The following is a 20,667-nucleotide window of genomic DNA, read 5'->3' as shown; positions in this document are numbered from 1 at the left end:
CACAGCCCCCCCCCCTCCTCTCTCCTTCTCCTCTCCCTCTTTCTTGGTCTCCCCTCCAATGTCAGTTTTATTATGGGCTTTAGGAGATAAAATGCAATGATCCACAGAATGATGAATGGTGTGTCTGAGTCTGAGATACAAGAGCACACACTCCAGAGGACAATCTCCCAGCCCTTCTGTGTGTGTGCATGTGTGCGCGTGTGTGTGTGTGTGTGTGTGTGTGTGTGTGTGTGTGTGTGTGTGTGTGTGTGTGTGTGTGTGTGTGTGTGTGTGTGTGTGTGTGTGTGTGTGTGTGTGTTCATCGTCTCCATACTGTTACAATAAATGCTTCCCTGCTGCTCCTGCCCCTCAGAGTCTCTTCTCCTCACCTTAGACTTTGTAAGAAACGGTAAAGCATAATGTTGAAAAGTAGGGCAGTAAGCGGCTGTTTAACCTCTCCATTCACTTCCACTTTATACAACATGACTCAGATTGGCAGCGTCCCGGTGGAACCCTTTCATTTCATGCTCATAATCTCCTTTTTGATGCTAGTTCAGAACTTTTTCCTACAGCATCTAGTCGATTTCTTTTTTGGTAAGACAACAAATGTTTTTTTACAATAACGATTCTACCTGAAAGCAAAGGTCCGAACACATTTGGATATTTACCTTATGAGCCTGGGAAAGCTGAAATGAAAGAAGAGACACATAGAGATTGAATCGTGAATTAGAGCCTTCACATTTTGCATTGACTTTGTGGACGCAGATGTACAACGGGGGTGGGGTGGGGGGGATCCATGCAGATTAATGAAGCTCATAATGAGGAATCATTCCAGCAGCATGAAGAGTAATGATGAGAAAGCAGAGCCACACATGTGCACACGTACTTTATAGTGCAGGGATGGACACTAAAACATGAATCCTGCAACAAACTACAGCTTCAAAATGTGGAAACAAAACAGGATGCTGCACTGTACATAAAAACATACACTGTAACTCATATACAAATGTAAATCGAGAATAAGGACTCATAACTTGGACAATCAGAGGAAGTTATGATACCGTTTCTACCTAAGAAGTAAAGCACTGAAACACTCACAGCACTGTCCACGTAAGCTTCAGTCCACACCGTGTCGTGCTCGTGGTCGATGACCTTCGGGCGGCTCATGACGTGCAGATATCTCATCACGTTCTCCTGAACATCTGCTAGCGTGGAGATCTGACTGAAATATCCTGAGTATAAGAACACATGTATATTACCTAAAATAAGGCAAAACATCTTACACGTGGAGTTATGTATTTGGATTACGGTAATGTTACAATACAAAACAGATTTCGTGCCCAAAATAATCCACAAAATATTATCGCAATATCTATAGAAAACACGGAAACATTTAATAAATGCTACCAATTTGACTTTGTTTATTGTCTGCTTTGTCTCTTTTTTGGCAAATAAATGACACTACATTTGTGTGTGGGTCCTTGGGGGAGAGAAATGAGAACAGAAAGCAACAGAAATGTTTCCCAGAACCTTTTTACATTGTTTGAAAATGAATATCTCATTTTTTAAAGATTTTTCAATACCGGTGTATTGTGACTAAGATTACACTTCACTGATATCTCGTGATGTGATGATGTGGACGTATTGGATCAGCAGCCTTAAGTCCTCCATCGTAAACTTGAATAAAAGTGCTATCACAAAAACGTGTCCAACTTTCCCCAGTGCCCTTACATCATCTTGTTATTTGCTGCTGATGTAAACACTCAGTTTACAGTGACACAGGTGCCATTTTACTCGTGTCAGCCTCTGCTGTTGCTGACAATGACTCATATTGGACATGTAAGGTTATTCCACAGTGGGGGTCTGTATGGGGAAGGATGTTGGGGGCTTGTTTCCCTACAATCCCTCTGTGATCTGTTTTCCTGCCTGTGACTTTCCCTTCCAGAGGGCACTCATCCACAGCGTTGACACGTGGGAGCCATCAGCAGCGAGCAGCCGAGGGGGAGACACTCTGACAGGAAGAGGGATTAGAGAAGATTGACCTCTGACCCCCCCCAAGTGCCACTTCATTGCCTCTTGGCGAAAAGAGTCTGAGCCAGCACATACACATACATGCACACACACAAACACACACTACTCACACATACACTGCCTAACCACACGGTTACCAACACATCCTCAACCGTCGTCGTATCACTCCACAGGAGCATCAGCTCGACTCTGACAGGAAGCTGTCCTGATCAGTGTTTATCAAAAAATCCCAAACCTTTGTTGGCACAAGCCATCCACTTGAGGTTATCAGCAAATGCAGACTCTCGTCCAATCAGGTACGGGAATATTCGCACCTGTGCAGAGGACACATGGATGTCGACAGTTTCAAAGATGGAAGGATTACAAAAAAACATGCAAAGTGAGGCGACTCCTTGGTGCTTTGTCTTCCTGTCCTGATTCTATCAGGCTTTGGAGCAAGAAGTAGCTGCAGGTTTTTACATCCTTGTAAGGAAACACTAAGCATTACGCTGCTTTTTAATCCTTCTATCAACCATCAGTCACTCCATTTGTCTGTATGTTTAACAATAAGTTCTCAGTTTGCTCATTCTGTAGCTGATTTCAGTTCATGTTCTTTTGTCGGGGTTTGGCATTAGGGCATGTTTCTCTGTCCTTTTCAAGAACTCAGTGTGACATTTTGTCAAACCAGCACGGCTCATTGGCTCCAGATGCTTTGCTAAGCATGAAGCATATAGAAATCAGTGAATGGCGGCCCTGAGGGTGTAAGGGGGGGAGGGGTTATTCAGCCAAATACTGGCCTGTACCCTGCCACACACTGCCAGCACACATATGCTGGGTAGGACTGAACAAAAGCCCCTGGGCTGTTGTTTTTATTGCTTTGTGAGTGGCACAGCAAACCATTTAATTTCAATTGCATTTAGGTCTCACAAAGGGAGGCTAACAAACGATTTTAAAGTCGTCCTTGAGTCCAGGAAGAAAGCAGAGGGGGGGGGAAGGGGGGGGCGAGGGACAGAGAAAGAGCTGCTTGCACTGTAAAGAAGGGGGAAATGTTGCGTTGTAATGCACCAACACATGAAAAACTGCATATGATATAGATGGTGCATTACAGAGTTCTGAGTGGTAATGAAGTAATAAACCAATTCCTCAAAACATCAAGACAGGAGCTCCAGCTGACATTAAGTGTTCAAATGTACATTTATCCCTGCTGTAAGAAACATGCTGAGCAAGCAGAACATTCTGAATAAGGACACTAATAACATTTAAAAAATTGACACTGTGAAGAACAGAAGAGAGAGGGAAAGAAAGAAAGAAAGAGAAACCCACCTTTCTTTCTGGCCAGTTGTACTTCTCAAAAACGTCGTCATACATTTCTGTCGCCCCGTCAGTCACGAGCATTATGGCCTGGCTGCACAAACTGCCACGTCCAGTTTGATTAAACTGCAGAAAGACATAAAAACCATAAAGATTTAAAGTAAAAAAAACAAAAATATAAACCATATGCATTGTTATTGAAACATTAAACAAACAGAGCTGTCTGTTTCCATTGTAAATGACTTTGCAGCCATCAGCCAATACAGTACAGATAATGTCTTGGTAAATAAAGAGTGCTCCACTTTATTCTGATGCCAGAAGATGCATCGCAGTAATTAAGTGGTTTATTGACCTGTAACAGAGTCAATGTGGAGAGAGAAAGGAGGGTGTAGTGACACGATGACGGGATTAAACCTGCAGAGCTACTCTCAAATCACTGAGGCCTTCAGATCTCTCTGAGAACATCTTGTAGAAACTGTGATGCCATGTCATGTAAGAAGTGACATTCATGTCTGATAACTGTCTCACCACTCTATCAGGATGTATATGTTCTGGCTTCATAATGGCTGGGCACAGTCATTCCATTATGTCCATCGTACAAAACATATAAAAGTTAATTATTAGAATTTGTTTGAATTGTTATCTATTATTTTATGTTCAATCATAGGAAATAAACTCTTAAGTTAGAAGTTCATCCACACAATTTTAATTAAATGTTAATCGTTTTGCTCACAACAGACCTTTTTTTTACAGTTAACTTTATGATTTGCCGCAGGAAAAAAAAAGCTCAGGTGTAATTAATAATTTTAGCAGTTGCTCTCTTTTATTAAGTTGCCCAGTAAGCAGTGACAGTGAGCAATCATGCACAACACCATGAGTCTGACACTGAGGATGATGATTAAAATTGACCCATAGTTTCATTTATTTGATCTGTTCTAGCACAGTAAAGAAGTCGTTGCAGTGAGCATCCCCCTCCCACAGTTTGTTTGCAATTTTCAACAAGCTCAAAACTCAAATGGCTGATATGAGAGGGTCAACAGCTTCTCTGATTCACCAGATGTCTTCATTTTCTCTTTCACTTCCTCTTCTTTCCCATTGTTTAACAACCATCACAGCACATACACGCTATGTATGCTTTCCTTGCTGGTGTTGCTGATTTGAGCATGCTCTGAGTTTGTTATGTTTATTAAAAAGAAATATATTATTTCTAATGTGGGGTCTCTATTCCCTGAGGCAGTGACAGAGTGAGTGCCTGTACTGTCTGCTGCTTAGCATCTGTCCTTCAGCTTAGCGCTTGTTTGAATATCATGCCATATGTTTCAGTATTGTAAGTAAATAAGGATGAGTAAATCTAAATGTTAATGATAAAAGACATAATCAATGACAGGGATCGTTAAACAATTGATGCTGATACAATCTAATCAATCTCCACCTTAGAGAGTTAAATCAATGATCTTGTTATAAAATCATTGAAAAAGGGAAAGATTTGGGAATAGTAATATATGGTGAAGTTTTACTATGCTCCCTTTTTTAGTATTCTTCCACATCATCTGCCTGTGAGAGGGGGAGACGGTGCTTTATTCAATATCGGTTTTTTTCTTAATCGTAACACTCCTCCTGTGAAAATGGTGCAGTGCTCTTCAAGTGAAGCATGTTTCTCTTTGATGTGGTCTTTGATAGGATGCATTTCGACTTCATTCACTGGGCAGCGGTGTAGCAACGACTTTCAGCGGTAGGATACTGGCTACCTGATTACCATATTCATTGCATGGCTTTAATTAATCTGAAAAATGCAGAGGTAAAAGCTGCAGTCCCTCAGCGGCGCAGGAAAGCTTGCCTGAAATCAGGGAGATAAAAAGGAGTGCGGCGTGGCTCCTGGCCTTATCTGCTTTGTGTTCCAATCAGCCACGTTATTAATCATCAACATTAATTAGAGCCATTAATCATGATTCAGTATAGATGTGTCTGTGTTTGGAGGGCGGAACAGGGATAGCGCTGGAGCGCTTCGACAGCCGACACACCTCCCAAACGCTCAAATATAACCGACTGGAGTGTGCTACTTTGAATGATTAGCAGAGAACATGCAGAGGGTTGTACTTGAACACTTCCCTTCACTGAAAAAAAGAGTAGTTTATAAAATGAAAGTTTTCCCCATGTTCACGTGAAGTCCTTCAGTTAAATGAAACCTGAGCAGATATGTCATAACAGGGAAGATATTCATTATTATAAGTTCAAATGAATCGATAAATACATGATTAATGTTGGGAAAACTTATGAATACTCAACAGAATTGTCACACAATCTGTTAACAGTAGACTTTAGGGATATATTACTTCAGTGGAATATAGACTTGCTTTGTGTTTGCACAGCATCCCTATCAATGTGTCAGTCGCAGAGTGAGAGAGGTTTACTTTACGGGAACTTACTTCATTCAGGATTGTGAACGCTTCAGCCAGAGCGACGCCCAGCAGCCCGATCCCCTTAGCAAACAGCTTTTTCAGATGTTCGCGGAAATGCTAGCAATAAAAACAAATATAAACATTTTAAACATCAATCACAGAAATTCAAGCTGAAATAATCCACATACATTCATCACATATCAGAATGAGCTCGACTCACGTCTTTATTGGTCCGGTCGGCTCGGACCAGAGTGCCATTCAAACAAGGCTCCACATAGTGGATCTCCTGATTATACTGTGGGATGCAAAAACATTTAGATACATCCATACATACCGAGAAATCCATACTTAACACAGAAATGTGACAATATTTTGTTAAGATTACATACAGTGAAACCAGGCTGAAGACAGAGACATGCACAAACATACAAACAAATAGAGACACAAACTAAGGAAAAGTTGAAGTAAAAACGTACTGCAATGACATTGAAGAAGTCATCATCTCCAAGTGTGTCTAATATGGAGGAGACCGTCTGCCTGGCGATGGTCAGCCTCAGTCCTTTCATGCTTCCACTCACATCGATTAAGATGACTACATCTTTAGGGGACGTTGCTGCTTGAATATACCTGGAATGTTACATAACACATTTTGACACCTTGTCGCAGTAATAAGTAAGACATTGAGAAATATTGCAGACAATAAAATGCAGTAATAGAGCCAGAGCAGCACATTGGGGTCTAGTATGTAGAGGCTTACCACTTCCTGTTTCTACAGTCAAATCCAATCACACCATGTTCATCTGGATGCCACTTTACTCCTGCAAAGTAGATCAGAAAGTAAGCAAAGAGAAGGAATGAGAGATATTAAATCACAACATTTCACAGGTAATAAGCAACCTGACAGATGAACTGCACCATATAGTGCATTTTGGGTTATTTTATATTTAAAGCTGACTGCATTAAGTCATCACAAACAAGTTATACTTTACATTCACAGGGAGGTTACCAACAATGCTGTAAGTTTAAAAGGCTTTGTTTTTGTTTTTAATTGGTGACCATTAATTTAGTTTTAGATTAATTCAATCTTATTGTTGACTAACAGAACAAATTCACTGTGTACAAAAAAAACGTCTTACATTCAAAATGTTTCTAATTATAAAAATATAAAAAGTAAATAAATGCATCATTAGCTAAATAAACTGCAAAAATAGCCCAAGTACTATATTACTATAGTATTAGATCATTATAATTCAACTGGATACATTAAAAGCTATGAAAAACTTTTTTCTCAATAAATTATTTTACTGTGAGAAATGCATTCCTGCATGGAAATACATGTTTTTGCAAAGGATAGAAGAGTTGTCGTAACTTAAAACAGGCGGGCCTCAGATTAAACCACGTGTTGTCACATATCTCTGAGCACCACACAGACACAGTCCCGATGAAGCAGTTGCACTGTTAATTGCTCAATAAATAACAACTTAAAATGGTTGATCATGTCACGGATATTTAGGATCATTGGCTTTTAGCATGTACCTTGATGTTGTAGTTAGTCAAGGAGAGGGTTATTATTAACTGCATATATACAAATATACCATATCTTCTAAACTGGTCCTATCTTTTGTATAGAAAATCTTTATCTGAAAGGAGGGGGAAATAAATGTAGTGAAGTGAAAAGTGTGAAATCTCTCTTTAGAGTAAAAGATAAAGGTTCAGAAAATAAAGGTACTCGAGTAAGGTTCAGGAGATGTCACAGGCCCAAGTGCTTGAGTAAATGTACTTAGTCACTTTCCAATACTGTCTACGGTATAATCTACGTATTTTGGGGATCTATCTGTCTTTATTCATTTGAAAACTCTATGTACAGTACAATACAGAGTCTATGTCTGTATTGTAATATCCTCATCAGCTGTCTTTCTGTAGCGCTACCTTAGCACTGCAGTGTTTCAATGTAACAGTCTGATGGGTTCGGTTGGATCCAGCAGCCACGCACTGTTCCTCAGCACGACAGCAAAACCCACACCGGCAAATTCTGATTAATTACAGTCTGAATATATGCATCCTCTCTGATGGTCTGTAAAATTACAACATTAGCCAAATTACCCCTTTAGTGATTCTAAATCATTTGTTCTGATCTGGGTTTTTTTGTCTTGTACTGTCGTATGATGGTTCCCTTTCTTTTCACACACACACACACACACACACACACACACACACACACACACACACACACACACACACACACACACACACACACACACACGACAGACAGTTAAAAGCAACGACAGACAGACAGACTGACGCATTGACAGCACTCACCAGGGTACTGCCTGAAGAAACCTTTGGCGCTCCCAAAGTACTGCCAGATCAGCGTTGGGTCTCTTTCAAAATTATCCACAAATACTTTATTCAGAGCCTCGGACCAGTAAACCCCGTTCACTATATCAGGATCTGAGGAGGACGTGGGGAAAAGGCAGAGAAAAGAGGAGAAACTAGTTAATTAAATGGTGATAATAGTCATCATCCTGGTTACTATTACAGAGTGCACAGTTGACCTTTGTCCCTTATTGACCCCCCTGAAGGAGATACAAAGCCTGTGACTAAATCATCCCCTTCCCTCCTCCTGCTGGACGAGCCTCCCTTTGTGCTGTGAACAGAGACTTATGGGGAGTTCATTACAGCCAAACAAAAGCTGCCCTGGTGATTCACAGAGCGAGGTGACACACTCCGTTAAAAAACAAGAAGCGACTTAACAGCAAGCGTATGACAAACATCTCTTCCACCCCACCCCCTGCTCACCACTCTTTTCCAGTCTCTTTGAGAGGTCTGCAGTTGCTTTCCCTTTATGTTTGGACTGTTATTGATCCCACAACTCCACTTCTCCCAGGCCGTGACACTGATACAGAATTATCTACCATTTCTCTCTCTCTCCACTTACTTTCCTCCCTCCTGTTCTCCTCCCAGTTCATCAGCCCACAGTGGGTGAATATCACTGACATGATGACAGAGCTCTCACCTTTGTTGTACATGTTGGTCGGCACCTGCACCACACTGAGGCTCAGGTTGACTGACAGGTTATTGAAATGGTCGTTGGGCTCCAGGAGGAACTCTCCGCCGAGCTCTACGTTATTGCCCTCCTCATCCACCTCATTGATCAGCACGGCGTTGAAGTACTCGTACTGAGGAAAAAAGAGAATAGTTTTACATTAACTGTAATAAAACTTGATATTGTGTTGGTATTAGTGCTTAAAAGATAGGTTAGTTTAAACCAAACTAGCTTTAAGCAATTCTTCCGATCTCAAATGTAACTGAAGAAATGTATCTTGCTTAAATCATTTTCCATCAGGTAAACCTATGAAAAATTATCTTCAAAAAGGGATTTTAATGTAAGTGATGGAGTAGAAAATACATAGTCCTGGTCTGTGCAAAAATATCCACTCTAAAGTTTAACCAAAGTCTGAGCGTTCCAAGTACCTCTAAAGTTAGTCGTTTTAGTTTTAGCTAGTTTTAGACTCTGTTTCCCCTGACAGTGAGGCGGAGGGAGAAAGACACAAAGATATAATACGGGATAGATTTTATCACGGCCAATATGGACAGGAACAACTATAAGAATATGCATAGCATTGTAAGAACTGTTGAATGTAAGCAGACTTAAGGGGTTACACTCTTTTCCTTCATAAAGTTAATGCTTTTCTCCCACGCAATATTTATCAAAACATATAACAATGTGAGCTTTGTCCTCACAGCAGAATAAGCTCATAATAAAGAAAAAAAAAGTAAAGATGACAGAATGAAGTACTGCAAATAAAGCAAGTATCCCAATCAAATAAGATAATAAAATAGGGTTTAAATGATTCATAATTACATGGTTTCATAGCTTCCCACAATCTGGAAATATTACACAACATGTTTATATTGCATTTATTTGAAAGAGGCTTATGACTAAAATTATCCGAGTAATTTCCTCCAATTACAAACAACATTTGTGATACATTTGGTGGCTTGCTCAGCGACGCTTTGCTTTGTGAAATGTGCATTCACTACAGCAGCTCTAATAGTCAGTATCATGTAAGGAGGAAGTGCAAAAAGGACTTCATGGCTGCTAGTGAAAAGTCTTGCCTCTTTAAAGTGAAACTCAACAGTTTGTCTGTCCTGTCCTTCACTACCTGCAGAAGAAGGACTACCCCATCTGAGCGGCCTCTCTGTGGCCTGTGCTTCTTATATTGGCTGCACCAAGAGAGGGAGGAGGAGAGGGAGAGTGAGAGAGAGAGAGAGAAAGAGAGAGAGAGAGAGAGCGAGAGAGAGAGAGAGATGGGTGATGGACTCTACAGCATCACACTCGGGGGAGGCCGCACGGGCATCACCATCAAGCAGCCGCTGACAGCTCATACCACGCCTGAGCAGCTCCCTGACGAGCTGCGGCAGGGCGGGTGGTGGTGGTGGGTGTTGCTGCAGAGGGGAGCAGCGGGGGAGAGAAACGTGCACCCTCAGCAGAACGGATAGTGCTGTAGAGAGGCACGTTAACCACCAGGGTTATTACTGAGCAGGCCATGGGACACTGCAGCTCTCTGAGACGCCCCACCGACTCGCACCACCGCAGTTAGCTGGAGGCCCTGCTGCAGAATGAGGAGCTACATTACGGGCTACTGGGTCTTAATGTGTACCGCCAAAGTCTGGAGACAGTTGGTCCAAATAAGACTTCTCTCTTTTCCCGGAAGGTTTAACAGACCCTGACTTTGCTGCGTTTTCTATAACGAAAAGCTTCGTAGTCGAATAACTTGTTTAGAAGCTGCACACTGCGCACTGATTTTTTACGGATCACATTGTTCAAGGGGACGTGTTTTGTTAGATGTTCTGTACAGTAATATTTGATGCACAAAAAATATACTTTATTTTATAGCACAATCCCCCTATAGTTGTATCTTTGATATAGGCAAAATACACTCTGGACTGTACTATAACAAATAACTACATTATTTTTCTTAAATATGATTCTTAGAAACCACTGTGATAACAGCAACCAATAAAACAAATATAGTCATGTAGCATTTTAATAAAATACTTCTCTTCCATTTAAATGAACGTAAAATACTAAACATTCATTTTAAATCACACAATACCTTTTATGTGCTTAAAAGATGCAAGGGGAAAAAGCAGTGGGCCTTTTCCTTAAGGCTTCTTAAGAAAAGGTTTTGGGACAAAGGCTAAAAAGAGCTTGAATGCAGACAAGGAACATTAAATGCAAACACTCTGCTGCTTAATTTAAAATTATAATTTAGATAACATTAACATTTCCTATTTCTGACATATATCCAAATGTTCCTGATTTTTACATCAGACTATTTTTCTAGGTCCACATAAATGTTGAGAGTTAAAGGTTAAGCTCTATTAGAAAACATTAAGCCAAAGACACTTTAAGCCAAGAAACCTTAATGTAAATAACATTTTAGAACCAAGTCTCTTTTTGCAGATTTGATCTGCACACCCTTGAACTTCTGACTATGATCGGGTCAATGCAAAACACCGACTGTCCTGACACGAAGCAGCTGAGATAAGAGCAGCCGGCTTATCTCATTGTGGTCAGTGAAATGGTGCATGAAAAATGTGCAGTGTCAGGGGAGGCGAGGCTGCTAAATGATGCCACGAGGAGTAATATCATGACATCACATCATTATCGCAGGATATGGAATTTTCCTTATTATTTTTATGGCCTTTAAGATGAAATGTCTTTGATGGGCCTGTGCTGAATCCAATAGCTTGAAAAAATAATCTAAAAGCTTAACTTAACTAAATCATTTATTGTCATATAAAGGTATTTAAAAAACAAATTCATAGTTAGAATATAAACATATATTTGACCTATAAAAAAGATCCAACGCACCTACAGTATCATAAAGTACATTTTGCAGAATTGTTATGAAAATGTTTTATCTAAAATATATATTTTTAAGGAATTTGTATTAATACTGGTGTTGTATTATATTTGTGGAGTCCATATATATTGTTCGATTTAAAGATTAATGGTTTGAAAGATGAAGATAAGAGATATATTGGCAATGACATTTGGAGAAGGAAGCATTGTTTAAAAAGATGATAAATAACATTCATTAAAAATATGTAATAAAAACAAGTCCTATGGCTTCATGCATAAATCTTTCAGTAAAATATATTTTTGTAAATAATTAGCTTTAGAGGGGAAATCCATACTGTATGGAATATGTATTAAAGAAGAGGTCAAATATGATTAACGATGAAAACTAATATATAACAATTCCTTATTATTAGTCAAAACGTATCAGTCGTTTTTTTGTAGAAAGGGCTCAAAGGTGGGAACAAGGAAGGGAAATGCATTCCTATGATGTAAATGCTACTATTAACTGTAAAGTACCGTCGTTATTTCAGTGTTTTGTTGCTCGAGTGGGTTTCCAATTTAGAGCCATGAAAGTGAAACAATGCGCCGCGCAAAAGAGTTTCATTTGTCTTTGTCCGGGGAGAGAGAGAGGGAGGGAGAGACAGAGAGATAGAGAGAGAGAGAGAGAGAGAGAGACAGAGAGAGAGAGAGAGGGAGAGAGAGAGAGACACCAACAAACCACAGAAATACTGCATTTCCTCTGCAGACACTTGGAGGCTCAGTGTGCCGTGGAAATCCGCACTGTGAGAGCCTCTGAACAACGTCCTGAAAAGCATTCAGTGTAAAATACGACTAAAATGAAAATCACTGCAGGCCGACTTCTATCTCCGTTTTTTAAATCGCTGCCTTAGCCACAAAGAACGAGTCCTAATTATCTCTCTCCTGGAAAAGGTTACTACTTTAATCGAAATATTTAACCATGCATTACAACCTGCAGCACATCTTTTAATTCTGCATTCATCAGGACACATCTGCATACTGTAGCCTATAACAGTTATTCGCTCACCGGCTGCAGCAGCACAGGCTTGCTTTGAGCAACGATAACATGTAAAAACAGTCAGTGTGAGTTATGGCAGCATGGCACTGCAGCCTTCAATATGTGCGACATTACTTATCAAAGAAGCGTTATGTATCAAAGCGCTGACAGGACTTGAGTGTGAAGGGCGATGCCAACGCAATTAAAGACTTTTAGGGTCTATTACCCTTCTCTAACCTTGCAGCATCTCCTCCCTTGCCCAACTAAAAATAATGCATCCTGGTCTAACACGATGTCACACCTATTTTAAAGAATAATTATATCCCTCTTTACTTTTCTTTGTCGGGGACAAACCTCACCTGCAGGTCGGGATTATCTTCATGCTGATGGTGCGCTTCTTCTGCTGCCTCCACCAGCCGCTGAGGGGCGGATAAACGGTGGTTAATAATGTCGTAAAGGCAAGGTTATAGGTTAAAACATACATGCAACTCAATTACAAAAAGAAAAACGTTGATATTTACATTAGGGAAATATTCAGAATTCGCTTCTCTATCCTTCCACAAACTTCGACTAAATCCATTTATTCCCAGAAGTTTTTCTACGCAGCTCTGTGTATTTGTCAAACGTGCTGTTTTTGCCACTCAATTATTTTCAACTTTAACAAAATGTCATTCCATTGAAGAGGAACATGATGGAGGACCAATGCCTGACTTTAGATTAATCTTTGGACGGAATCCATGTCCATCTTTAGTTTTAAATTGAACTCAATAATAGGTTTTGTTGACATAACTGTTAGTTTGTTCCTCTTGGCAAAAGTTGTGTTATTTGTTTGTAAGGACACAATTATGCATAAAATGTAGGGCAGTCCTACTGTGGAGTGCAGCTGTGAAATGATTGATGGAGGCAGGATTTCATGCAGCGATAATAACTGGATTCTGTAAAATGTGCTTTGCTCTGAGTTTCCGGGGGAAATGCCACCTAAACGCTATGCCTAAACGTTACAGTCACAGTCACTCACATCCTCGAGCCAGGTAGGTAATTAACACCTCTCACATGTGTCAAAATAACTGCTATATAAACACAACTGGGGCGCTGTGGCAAAATGCAATTGACCTTGCGGTGAGATTTCATGTCGTCAGCAGATGGAAAATAAAAAAATAACATCAAGGAATAAATATATTTTTTTCTGATTTATAATAGAGCATATGCATGTTTTAAACCTGCAGACAGGCGACCTACAACACTTTATTGAGGTAACTTCCTCATTTTAAACTCCTTTTCAATTTGTAGAAAGTGATGACGTCATTAGATTAGTAGCTAGCTTAATTATCACACGTGTAGTTTTTTTTTTACGACCGCTACATTTGTGCCATTTATTGTTTTTACCTCATTTCAGAAAAATACCCTTATACGTCGATGTATCTCATGGAATACAATCATGTTAATTAAATTAAGCGTTTTTGTATACGTGTCATTTATAAACTGAGCTGTCACGAAGTGTCGCACACATGGGATCAGGCGGGGGGAGATAAACGTTATCATTTCCCAGCAGTCCCTGCGAGGTGCAGCATTAAAATGGTTACAAGCTCCTCTGCGCTGGGGTCACAGACAGGCTGCTGCTGGGAGGCTGACAAAGGCTCAGGCCTGCAATAAATTACATGAGACCATATTCAAAACGGAGCTTTCCATTAACAATGATATGTTGGTCTTTGAACACAGCACAATAGTCTGCTTTGTAAGTGATCATGTGCTTGATTTAGGGACTGCAGGAAAATTAGGCCTTTTGTGGTTGAAAAAAAAAATCTTACACTTTATAAGAAAACATATGGCAGTCCCCATTCATATTTTTCTTTTGACCTTTTAAGACACAATGCAGCCTTATCCAAATATCACAAACCAATAAAACAGTGTTCTCCCCTTTTAAACCATCATTTACCAAAACAATAATGTTCACATAGTCTCTCAATCACACATTAGTAGATTTAGCAATTGCAGAAAATGATGGAAAGCTCAATGAAATTCTGCAGATTGTTCCTGAAATATAAAATGCCTTTTTTTAAGAACATATTGCACATACCCTGGTTGCCTCTGCTTTTTTCCAGAACACTTCCTCCAGCTTCAAAGCCAGGTTCTTGACCAGCTTCACCCCATCAATTTCTTCAACTCTGACTGACTTTTCAGGTTCTTTATATTTCTGAAAATAATCGAAATGTGGCATTCACACATATATTCACACATATTGTAACTCTTATAAAACTGAGTGCAAGAAAAAAAACTGCTAACCTAATGAGTTAATGTGGTTGATTAACCGATCAGGATTAACACATTAGGGGTGAATTAAATGTCCACTTAAGACAAAAAAAACAGATAAGATCATTAGGATAATCCTCTATTCCTGTGTGCGTTGTGCAACATCTAAAAGCACTTTTGTTTCCCAGCGTCCCACCCCAGAGAGGATGGGAATTGTTAAACAAGGCTTATAAGAATTCACATGTTGGCTGACAAGCTGCATGCATCCAGTCTCAGATGAACGGTTGATAAAACCCTCCCTGCAACACAGAGTGATTGATAGTCTTTATCCCCTCGCATTCATTGGCTGCACATACTGCTCCTTTATCTGTGATTGGCTGGAGATGGCCATGTTGTGTGGCCGGTGTAGGGGGCGGGGCTGGATCTGAAGGCTATGCATGGTAAGAGGGTAATTGAAATGGAGTCAAAGCACAGGAGAAAGATAATAACGTGTCAAGCTTGGGCGATTCTGGGTAATGAACTACACCTCACATAATGCTGATTCTGCTGTATACACAGGACCTCCAGTGATACAGAATAAAGCCCGCCACAGCTCGGAGGAATATAACATTACATAATCCCAAAACCTGCCTCACACACACACATACACACTCTGAAACACAAAGCAAATAATAACAAAAACCTGATCCTCTCACGCCCTCCAGTCGGATTCCTATAATCCTATCTAAAAATTATACATGGGCCACGTAAGGCACACATTCAAACACATTATCGCCGGGACAAGACGCACACAGAAACACACACTCACCAGTACATGAGGCGACAAATTACCTACTGAAAGGAAGAGTGTGGGCTCTCAGTGAAGCAGAACAGTTCATTTCACGCCTGTCCTCCTCGCCTCAGCCACCCGGAGTCCCCATGCCCCCTTCGCCTCCCCTGCGCCCCCCCTCACACTACTCCTCCAGTCATCAAGAGGAGGTTAAGCCCCATCCATCAAAAGCACTGATCATGGTTATTGATTAGAGCAATGACCAAAGCAGGAGGGAGGCCGGGAGCCTGTGAAGGAGCGGCGTTTCCCCCTCTGCAGAAATCTTAGTCAAATCGGGTAATTCACCATAAAAGCATCTAATGATCAGCCTTAATGACGAGCCCCTAACGACCCGTCAGCTCCCTCACAGCTCACTGCTTTGTGCTGACTGGCTCGGCACAGCTCTCTGCAGACATGCCTCCATGAACAGGAACACGGACAAAGTGCTTACATACACACAAAAAGAAAGGGGACAGATCTGCAGGGCATATAGCAAAATGTTTTTGTACAAAGATTAAATATAATTGGGAAAACATTGAAGGGCATTGCTTCAGCCTCCACCACATGATTGAATACTAAATCTGATTTGATATTACTGTCACCTCAGTGCAAGGAGGTCCTAGGTTTGGACCCAGGAGTCGCTTTCTATATGCCGTTTGAAAGCTCTCCCCATGTTTGCGTGGACTTCCTCTGATTCCTCCGCTCTCCTCCCACGCTGCAAGACATGCAGCATTTTTTGGGTTAATCCTGCCCTTGACCGGGGATCCGGGCTCAGAGCTGGAGTTGGTCCCTGGACGTGGTGCTGTGATGGCCCACAGATCCTAAAATAGTGAGCAGGGTCAAATGCAAGGGATTAGTAAGTGTGTCTCATGGTGAAACTTAACCTACAGAAAGAAAGTAAAGATTCGTCAAAGTCACAAAAAAACAGGGTGTCCCAGAAAACCGTTTACACAGGATTTATACTTTGCACGAGGTAAATGGATGCCATGTTCACTGGGTGACCAGAAAAATACTACCACTGTGACGCAGTCCTGTGATAAATGACAGCTCTTACAATGAAACCATGTTGTCGGAGAGGTGTTAATTCAATTCTACTGTCATTCTGCGGCTAATGTATGAGGTGTTAGTGAATTGAAGATGTAACGTTAAAAAGTATCTCTAATCTTTTCGTCCTTTCATATTGTGCATGCAATATACAATAGAGTTCAACTCAACACTACACCACAAACTACAGCAGAACATCTGAGACAAAACTGCTACAAAAAGCGAACATTTTAGTTACAAATAGTTATAAATAGTTTGTGGCGTATCCTACAAAACCCAGCAAGCATTAAGTTTGACCCTACAGAATAAAACAAGCTTTAACTGCTGATTAGACAGAACAAATTGGACATTTGAGTCTCAATCCTTCAAAAGCCCTTATTTAGTTTGGTTATAGCCTCAAGTGCCAATTTCCTACTGTATTGGTTTGAGGTGTTATGTACAGGTACACAACCCGTCATCAGTTTTACCTCTTCAACCCTCTTTGTATGTCCTTCTCTTATTTTCCTTTATATATACAGTTTATGTTGTTTCCCAGTTCATTATACATGTGTCCAATCATTATAGCCAAATCCAATCGTTGGACACATATAATGCACACGTTTTCCAGAACATTTACATTTGATGTAATGATGCAGACATAAAAACACAGTGTGTTGTGTGTGTATTTAACATGGTCATTAAGTATCCCCAGTCGAAACGAGTAAGTAAAACAGAGTGGATATCCTTTTCCTAAATCTCTTTTGCAGTCTGTTAGCAGGTGTATTATCATCCAGTCTGTCTCCTTGTATTTGTACATAATAAGGAGAAATTAGTTAATTCAGATTGAATGTCTTTTAAAACAAGTTTAAAAATTTCTGGCAAGGGTTAAGTAAACTTCAAACACATTATAAGCCTGCTGAAGAACAGACTCAGCGGAGGCCTGCGGGCACAGAGCACACATGTGCCATCAAGTGGTCAGAAAGGTAAATCTGCTGCAGCATCATCACTCAGTCTCCGCTGACTTCACTCATCATATCAACACTCCCTCCCTCACCCACTATCGAACACATCCACACACTTATTCAATTTGTCTCCTTGTCACATTCATATCCAGAGGTGGAAACTCTTGACTCCAGAGAGTTAACTGGAGAGATGAGAAGAGATGAGATGAGAGAGGAATCAGAGCTGTGGTTAATGGGCCGTGTCAAGAACAAACACACATTTGCGCAAGCATGCACGCATACAGACACACACACGCATGCATGCACACACAAACACACACACATGGAGCCTTGTCCCTACTAAACACACCTGAGTCTCTTCTAAAACAACGCATCAGCATTCATCTGAGACACCAAAATGTTTCTGCAGCCATTACAGAGGGAATACAGCATTACATTGTACAATGTGTGCAACTAGCATCAGACAAAAAGGGGAGAATACATGTGTTCAGACTGGGTGATAAGAAAACTACCTTTTGAAGGAGTTGGGATCCAGAATATTTTGCAGAAATTGATTTTATTTCTCCACCAAATGCAGAAGCCCAGAGCTTCACGCTAGAAAACAAAAAAGACAAATAACAGTTTAGTCAAAAATCTCCTGAGTATGTTAAGATGTGAATACAAATGAGTAAATAAATGTTAAGGAAATTGATTTAATTGAATATTTTTTCAAAAAACCCCATTGATAGTAAAGTAAGTACATTTATAGTAAATAATATTAGATGTTATTTTGAACATCAGTTAACGCTTTGAATGTTTTATCATTTTCTTCCACTGAATACTTCCTGTCCTCTCCTCACCCCAGCTCCTAAATGCCTTTAAGCTCTCCTCAGCTGTCCCTTTCTTTTAGCTTTTTTTTCCTGACACGATCAGTCAAAAGATTATGGTCATGGCCCATTGTCCCTGACCTTCACTCTCCTGACAGAGGATTGCTTGTAATTCTGATGATCTATACTGTAGTTACTGGAGCTCCTTCCATTAAACTGCAAATTACTCTGGCTGAGCCTGCAGTGGAACACTGTACCTAAACATTTGAACGAGATGCATTTAAACGTCCTTAGAATTTGTTTATAGGATTGGGAAATTGTGGAAAACTACATTAGGAAAAGTATTTTATAATATATAATTAAAAATAAGGATTTTCAGTTCTGAACAGTGTTTAACAAAAACAGCTGTTCTGATTTTCAACTCAATTGATGTACTGTTTGTAAGGGTTTGCTAAATATTTTTGAGATATTAAACCAAACAAACTATTAAAAGAACTTGCAGGAAATGTTACTGCAATCTTTTTTGCACATTTTTGCCTTTTTTAGTTTTGCACAAAATGTTAAAAATATATATAACTCTATAATGAGTGTAATCCTCAGACAGATTAACTTTTTGAATATTTACATATTATACTTTTATTTAGAATTTTCCATACTCTTCTCAGGTTTTAGAAACAATTTGAAAAACAACATTTCACAAAAACTTTTGCAATTAGAAAAGACAACAACCGTCTAGTGCAAATAACATCTGCTTTATAAAGACAATGTGATTCACTAACAGTGCATTATTGGCATTATATGTGGACTATTGGAAATTATTAGATTACACATATTAAGGCCCGCAGCATTGAGATTGCAACTTTAGAAATGTTCTTATAGATAAGGTCATTTTTTGTTTCGTTTAAAATAATTTCCTTTTTATCAATTGGAATTTTTTTAAATGTGTGATCAAAATATTTTATAGTTAAGATGGACACATATAATGATTATTATTAATTGACTGATTTATAAATTGCAGCCAAATATAAACCTCTTAGATCTAGCAGTTAAATCAACATTTCAGTTTCTCTACATGTTGTTATATTTTTAGTCATGCTACTTTTTTTGCAAGAATGCAAATGTGTCTTAACTAGGCCTGTGTGTGGTGTGGAAATAAACATACAATTAAACTTCACTTCTTAGTTTAAATGAATTCCCTGAATGCATTTAAAAATGTTCAAACAAATAAACGAATCTATCTGTACCTGTCCCTGTTCTATCCTCTTTAAAAAAGAAAAAGGGAAAAAAAGAATACAATTCTTCATTATTAATGTCTACATTTCCTTTGTGTAACAGATCAGCCTGTCAGGTAACTCATGTGAAACAAAGTTGCAGAGGTGCTGCTCACTCACACTGACAGAGGGATCCCTGGCTGGGACCCCGACACCTCCACCACATCCAGCCCGACGAGGGTCCAGAGCAGGAGCAGGCTGCTGCTACTGCTGCACATGTGCGAGAACAGGAGGCTCCACTTCCCCAGCATCTTCCTGAGAGAAAGTCTCTGTACAGTAAACACAATCCCGTCTCAGCCCCGTGCTGTTCTGCAGGACCGGTGCACCGTCTTCAGCCGCGAAACTGCCCGCACGTACCCTACTGTATATGAGAGAGAGACAGAGAGAGAGACAGAGAGAGAGAGAGAGAGAGAGAGAGAGGAAGAAAGAGAGAGAGAGATAGATAGAGAGTCACCCTCCAGCCTCTATACGCTGCTCATTCCGCCTTTTTACTCTGAAAGGGGACCCCCGCCCCCCCCTCATCCGGCTTTCTGCTGCAGGACCTTTTATTCCTGTAAGCGTGTCGTCTGCGTTTCTGCACCGGAGCCCGAAAAGCTCGAGGAGGTAAAATGTGCCGAATCTGCTTCCTGCAGACGAGGGGGGGTCCTCTGTTCAATCTCCAGCTGAGAATAGGAGCCTGGACAGGTGTTACCGGACACAGAGCTGCAGACAATATTTAAATGCAATTGCAAAATAATGAAATCAAACAGCCCTCTTAACTTTGCTTTTGTCTGCGACTCGCTTCTCTCCAGTCGACTGTTCAGAAGTTGTTGCATGAAACGCTGACGCTGCATTATACTGTACACGCTTCATGTATTGCATTGTCTCAAATCTCCACGCTGCACACACAAAACAGCTGCAAAAGCTCTATAACCGCAATTATATTTTGTAATGTATAGCATAATGAATTATTATGAACATA

General features: G+C 40.1%; 1 protein-coding gene across 3 annotated transcripts in view; it reads right to left on the bottom strand.

The window, feature by feature from the left end:
• The window catches only part of LOC104946165 (voltage-dependent calcium channel subunit alpha-2/delta-3-like), a 28,140-nt gene extending 8,007 nt beyond the window's left edge, over positions 1-20,133 (bottom strand). For 2 of the 3 annotated variants that reach the window (XM_010771940.1, XM_010771943.1), the window contains exons 1-15: positions 19,827-20,132; positions 18,142-18,223; positions 16,247-16,465; positions 14,664-14,780; positions 12,946-13,005; positions 8,716-8,878; positions 8,019-8,150; positions 6,457-6,517; positions 6,176-6,326; positions 5,920-5,994; positions 5,727-5,816; positions 3,313-3,426; positions 2,246-2,324; positions 1,078-1,211; positions 648-665 (exon numbers count right to left, since the gene is read on the bottom strand). In XM_010771940.1, coding sequence (XP_010770242.1) covers positions 648-665; positions 1,078-1,211; positions 2,246-2,324; positions 3,313-3,426; positions 5,727-5,816; positions 5,920-5,994; positions 6,176-6,326; positions 6,457-6,517; positions 8,019-8,150; positions 8,716-8,878; positions 12,946-13,005; positions 14,664-14,780; positions 16,247-16,465; positions 18,142-18,223; positions 19,827-19,957 — 1,626 coding nt within the window. In that variant the 5' untranslated portion in view covers positions 19,958-20,132. Of the gene's footprint in view, positions 1-647; positions 666-1,077; positions 1,212-2,245; positions 2,325-3,312; positions 3,427-5,726; positions 5,817-5,919; positions 5,995-6,175; positions 6,327-6,456; positions 6,518-8,018; positions 8,151-8,715; positions 8,879-12,945; positions 13,006-14,663; positions 14,781-16,246; positions 16,466-18,141; positions 18,224-19,826 lie in introns of all 3 variants that reach the window. The other variant, XM_010771941.1, reaches the window with a different exon arrangement.
• Between the last annotated feature and the right edge of the window lie 534 nt (positions 20,134-20,667).

Source organism: Notothenia coriiceps, unplaced genomic scaffold (genome assembly GCF_000735185.1).
Source record: "Notothenia coriiceps isolate Sejong01 unplaced genomic scaffold, NC01 NC01_scaffold00010727, whole genome shotgun sequence".
In the NCBI taxonomy this organism is placed as follows: domain Eukaryota; kingdom Metazoa; phylum Chordata; class Actinopteri; order Perciformes; family Nototheniidae; genus Notothenia; species Notothenia coriiceps.
Note: the sequence above shows the minus strand (reverse complement) of the source record. Positions and strands in the feature narration are given on the sequence as shown.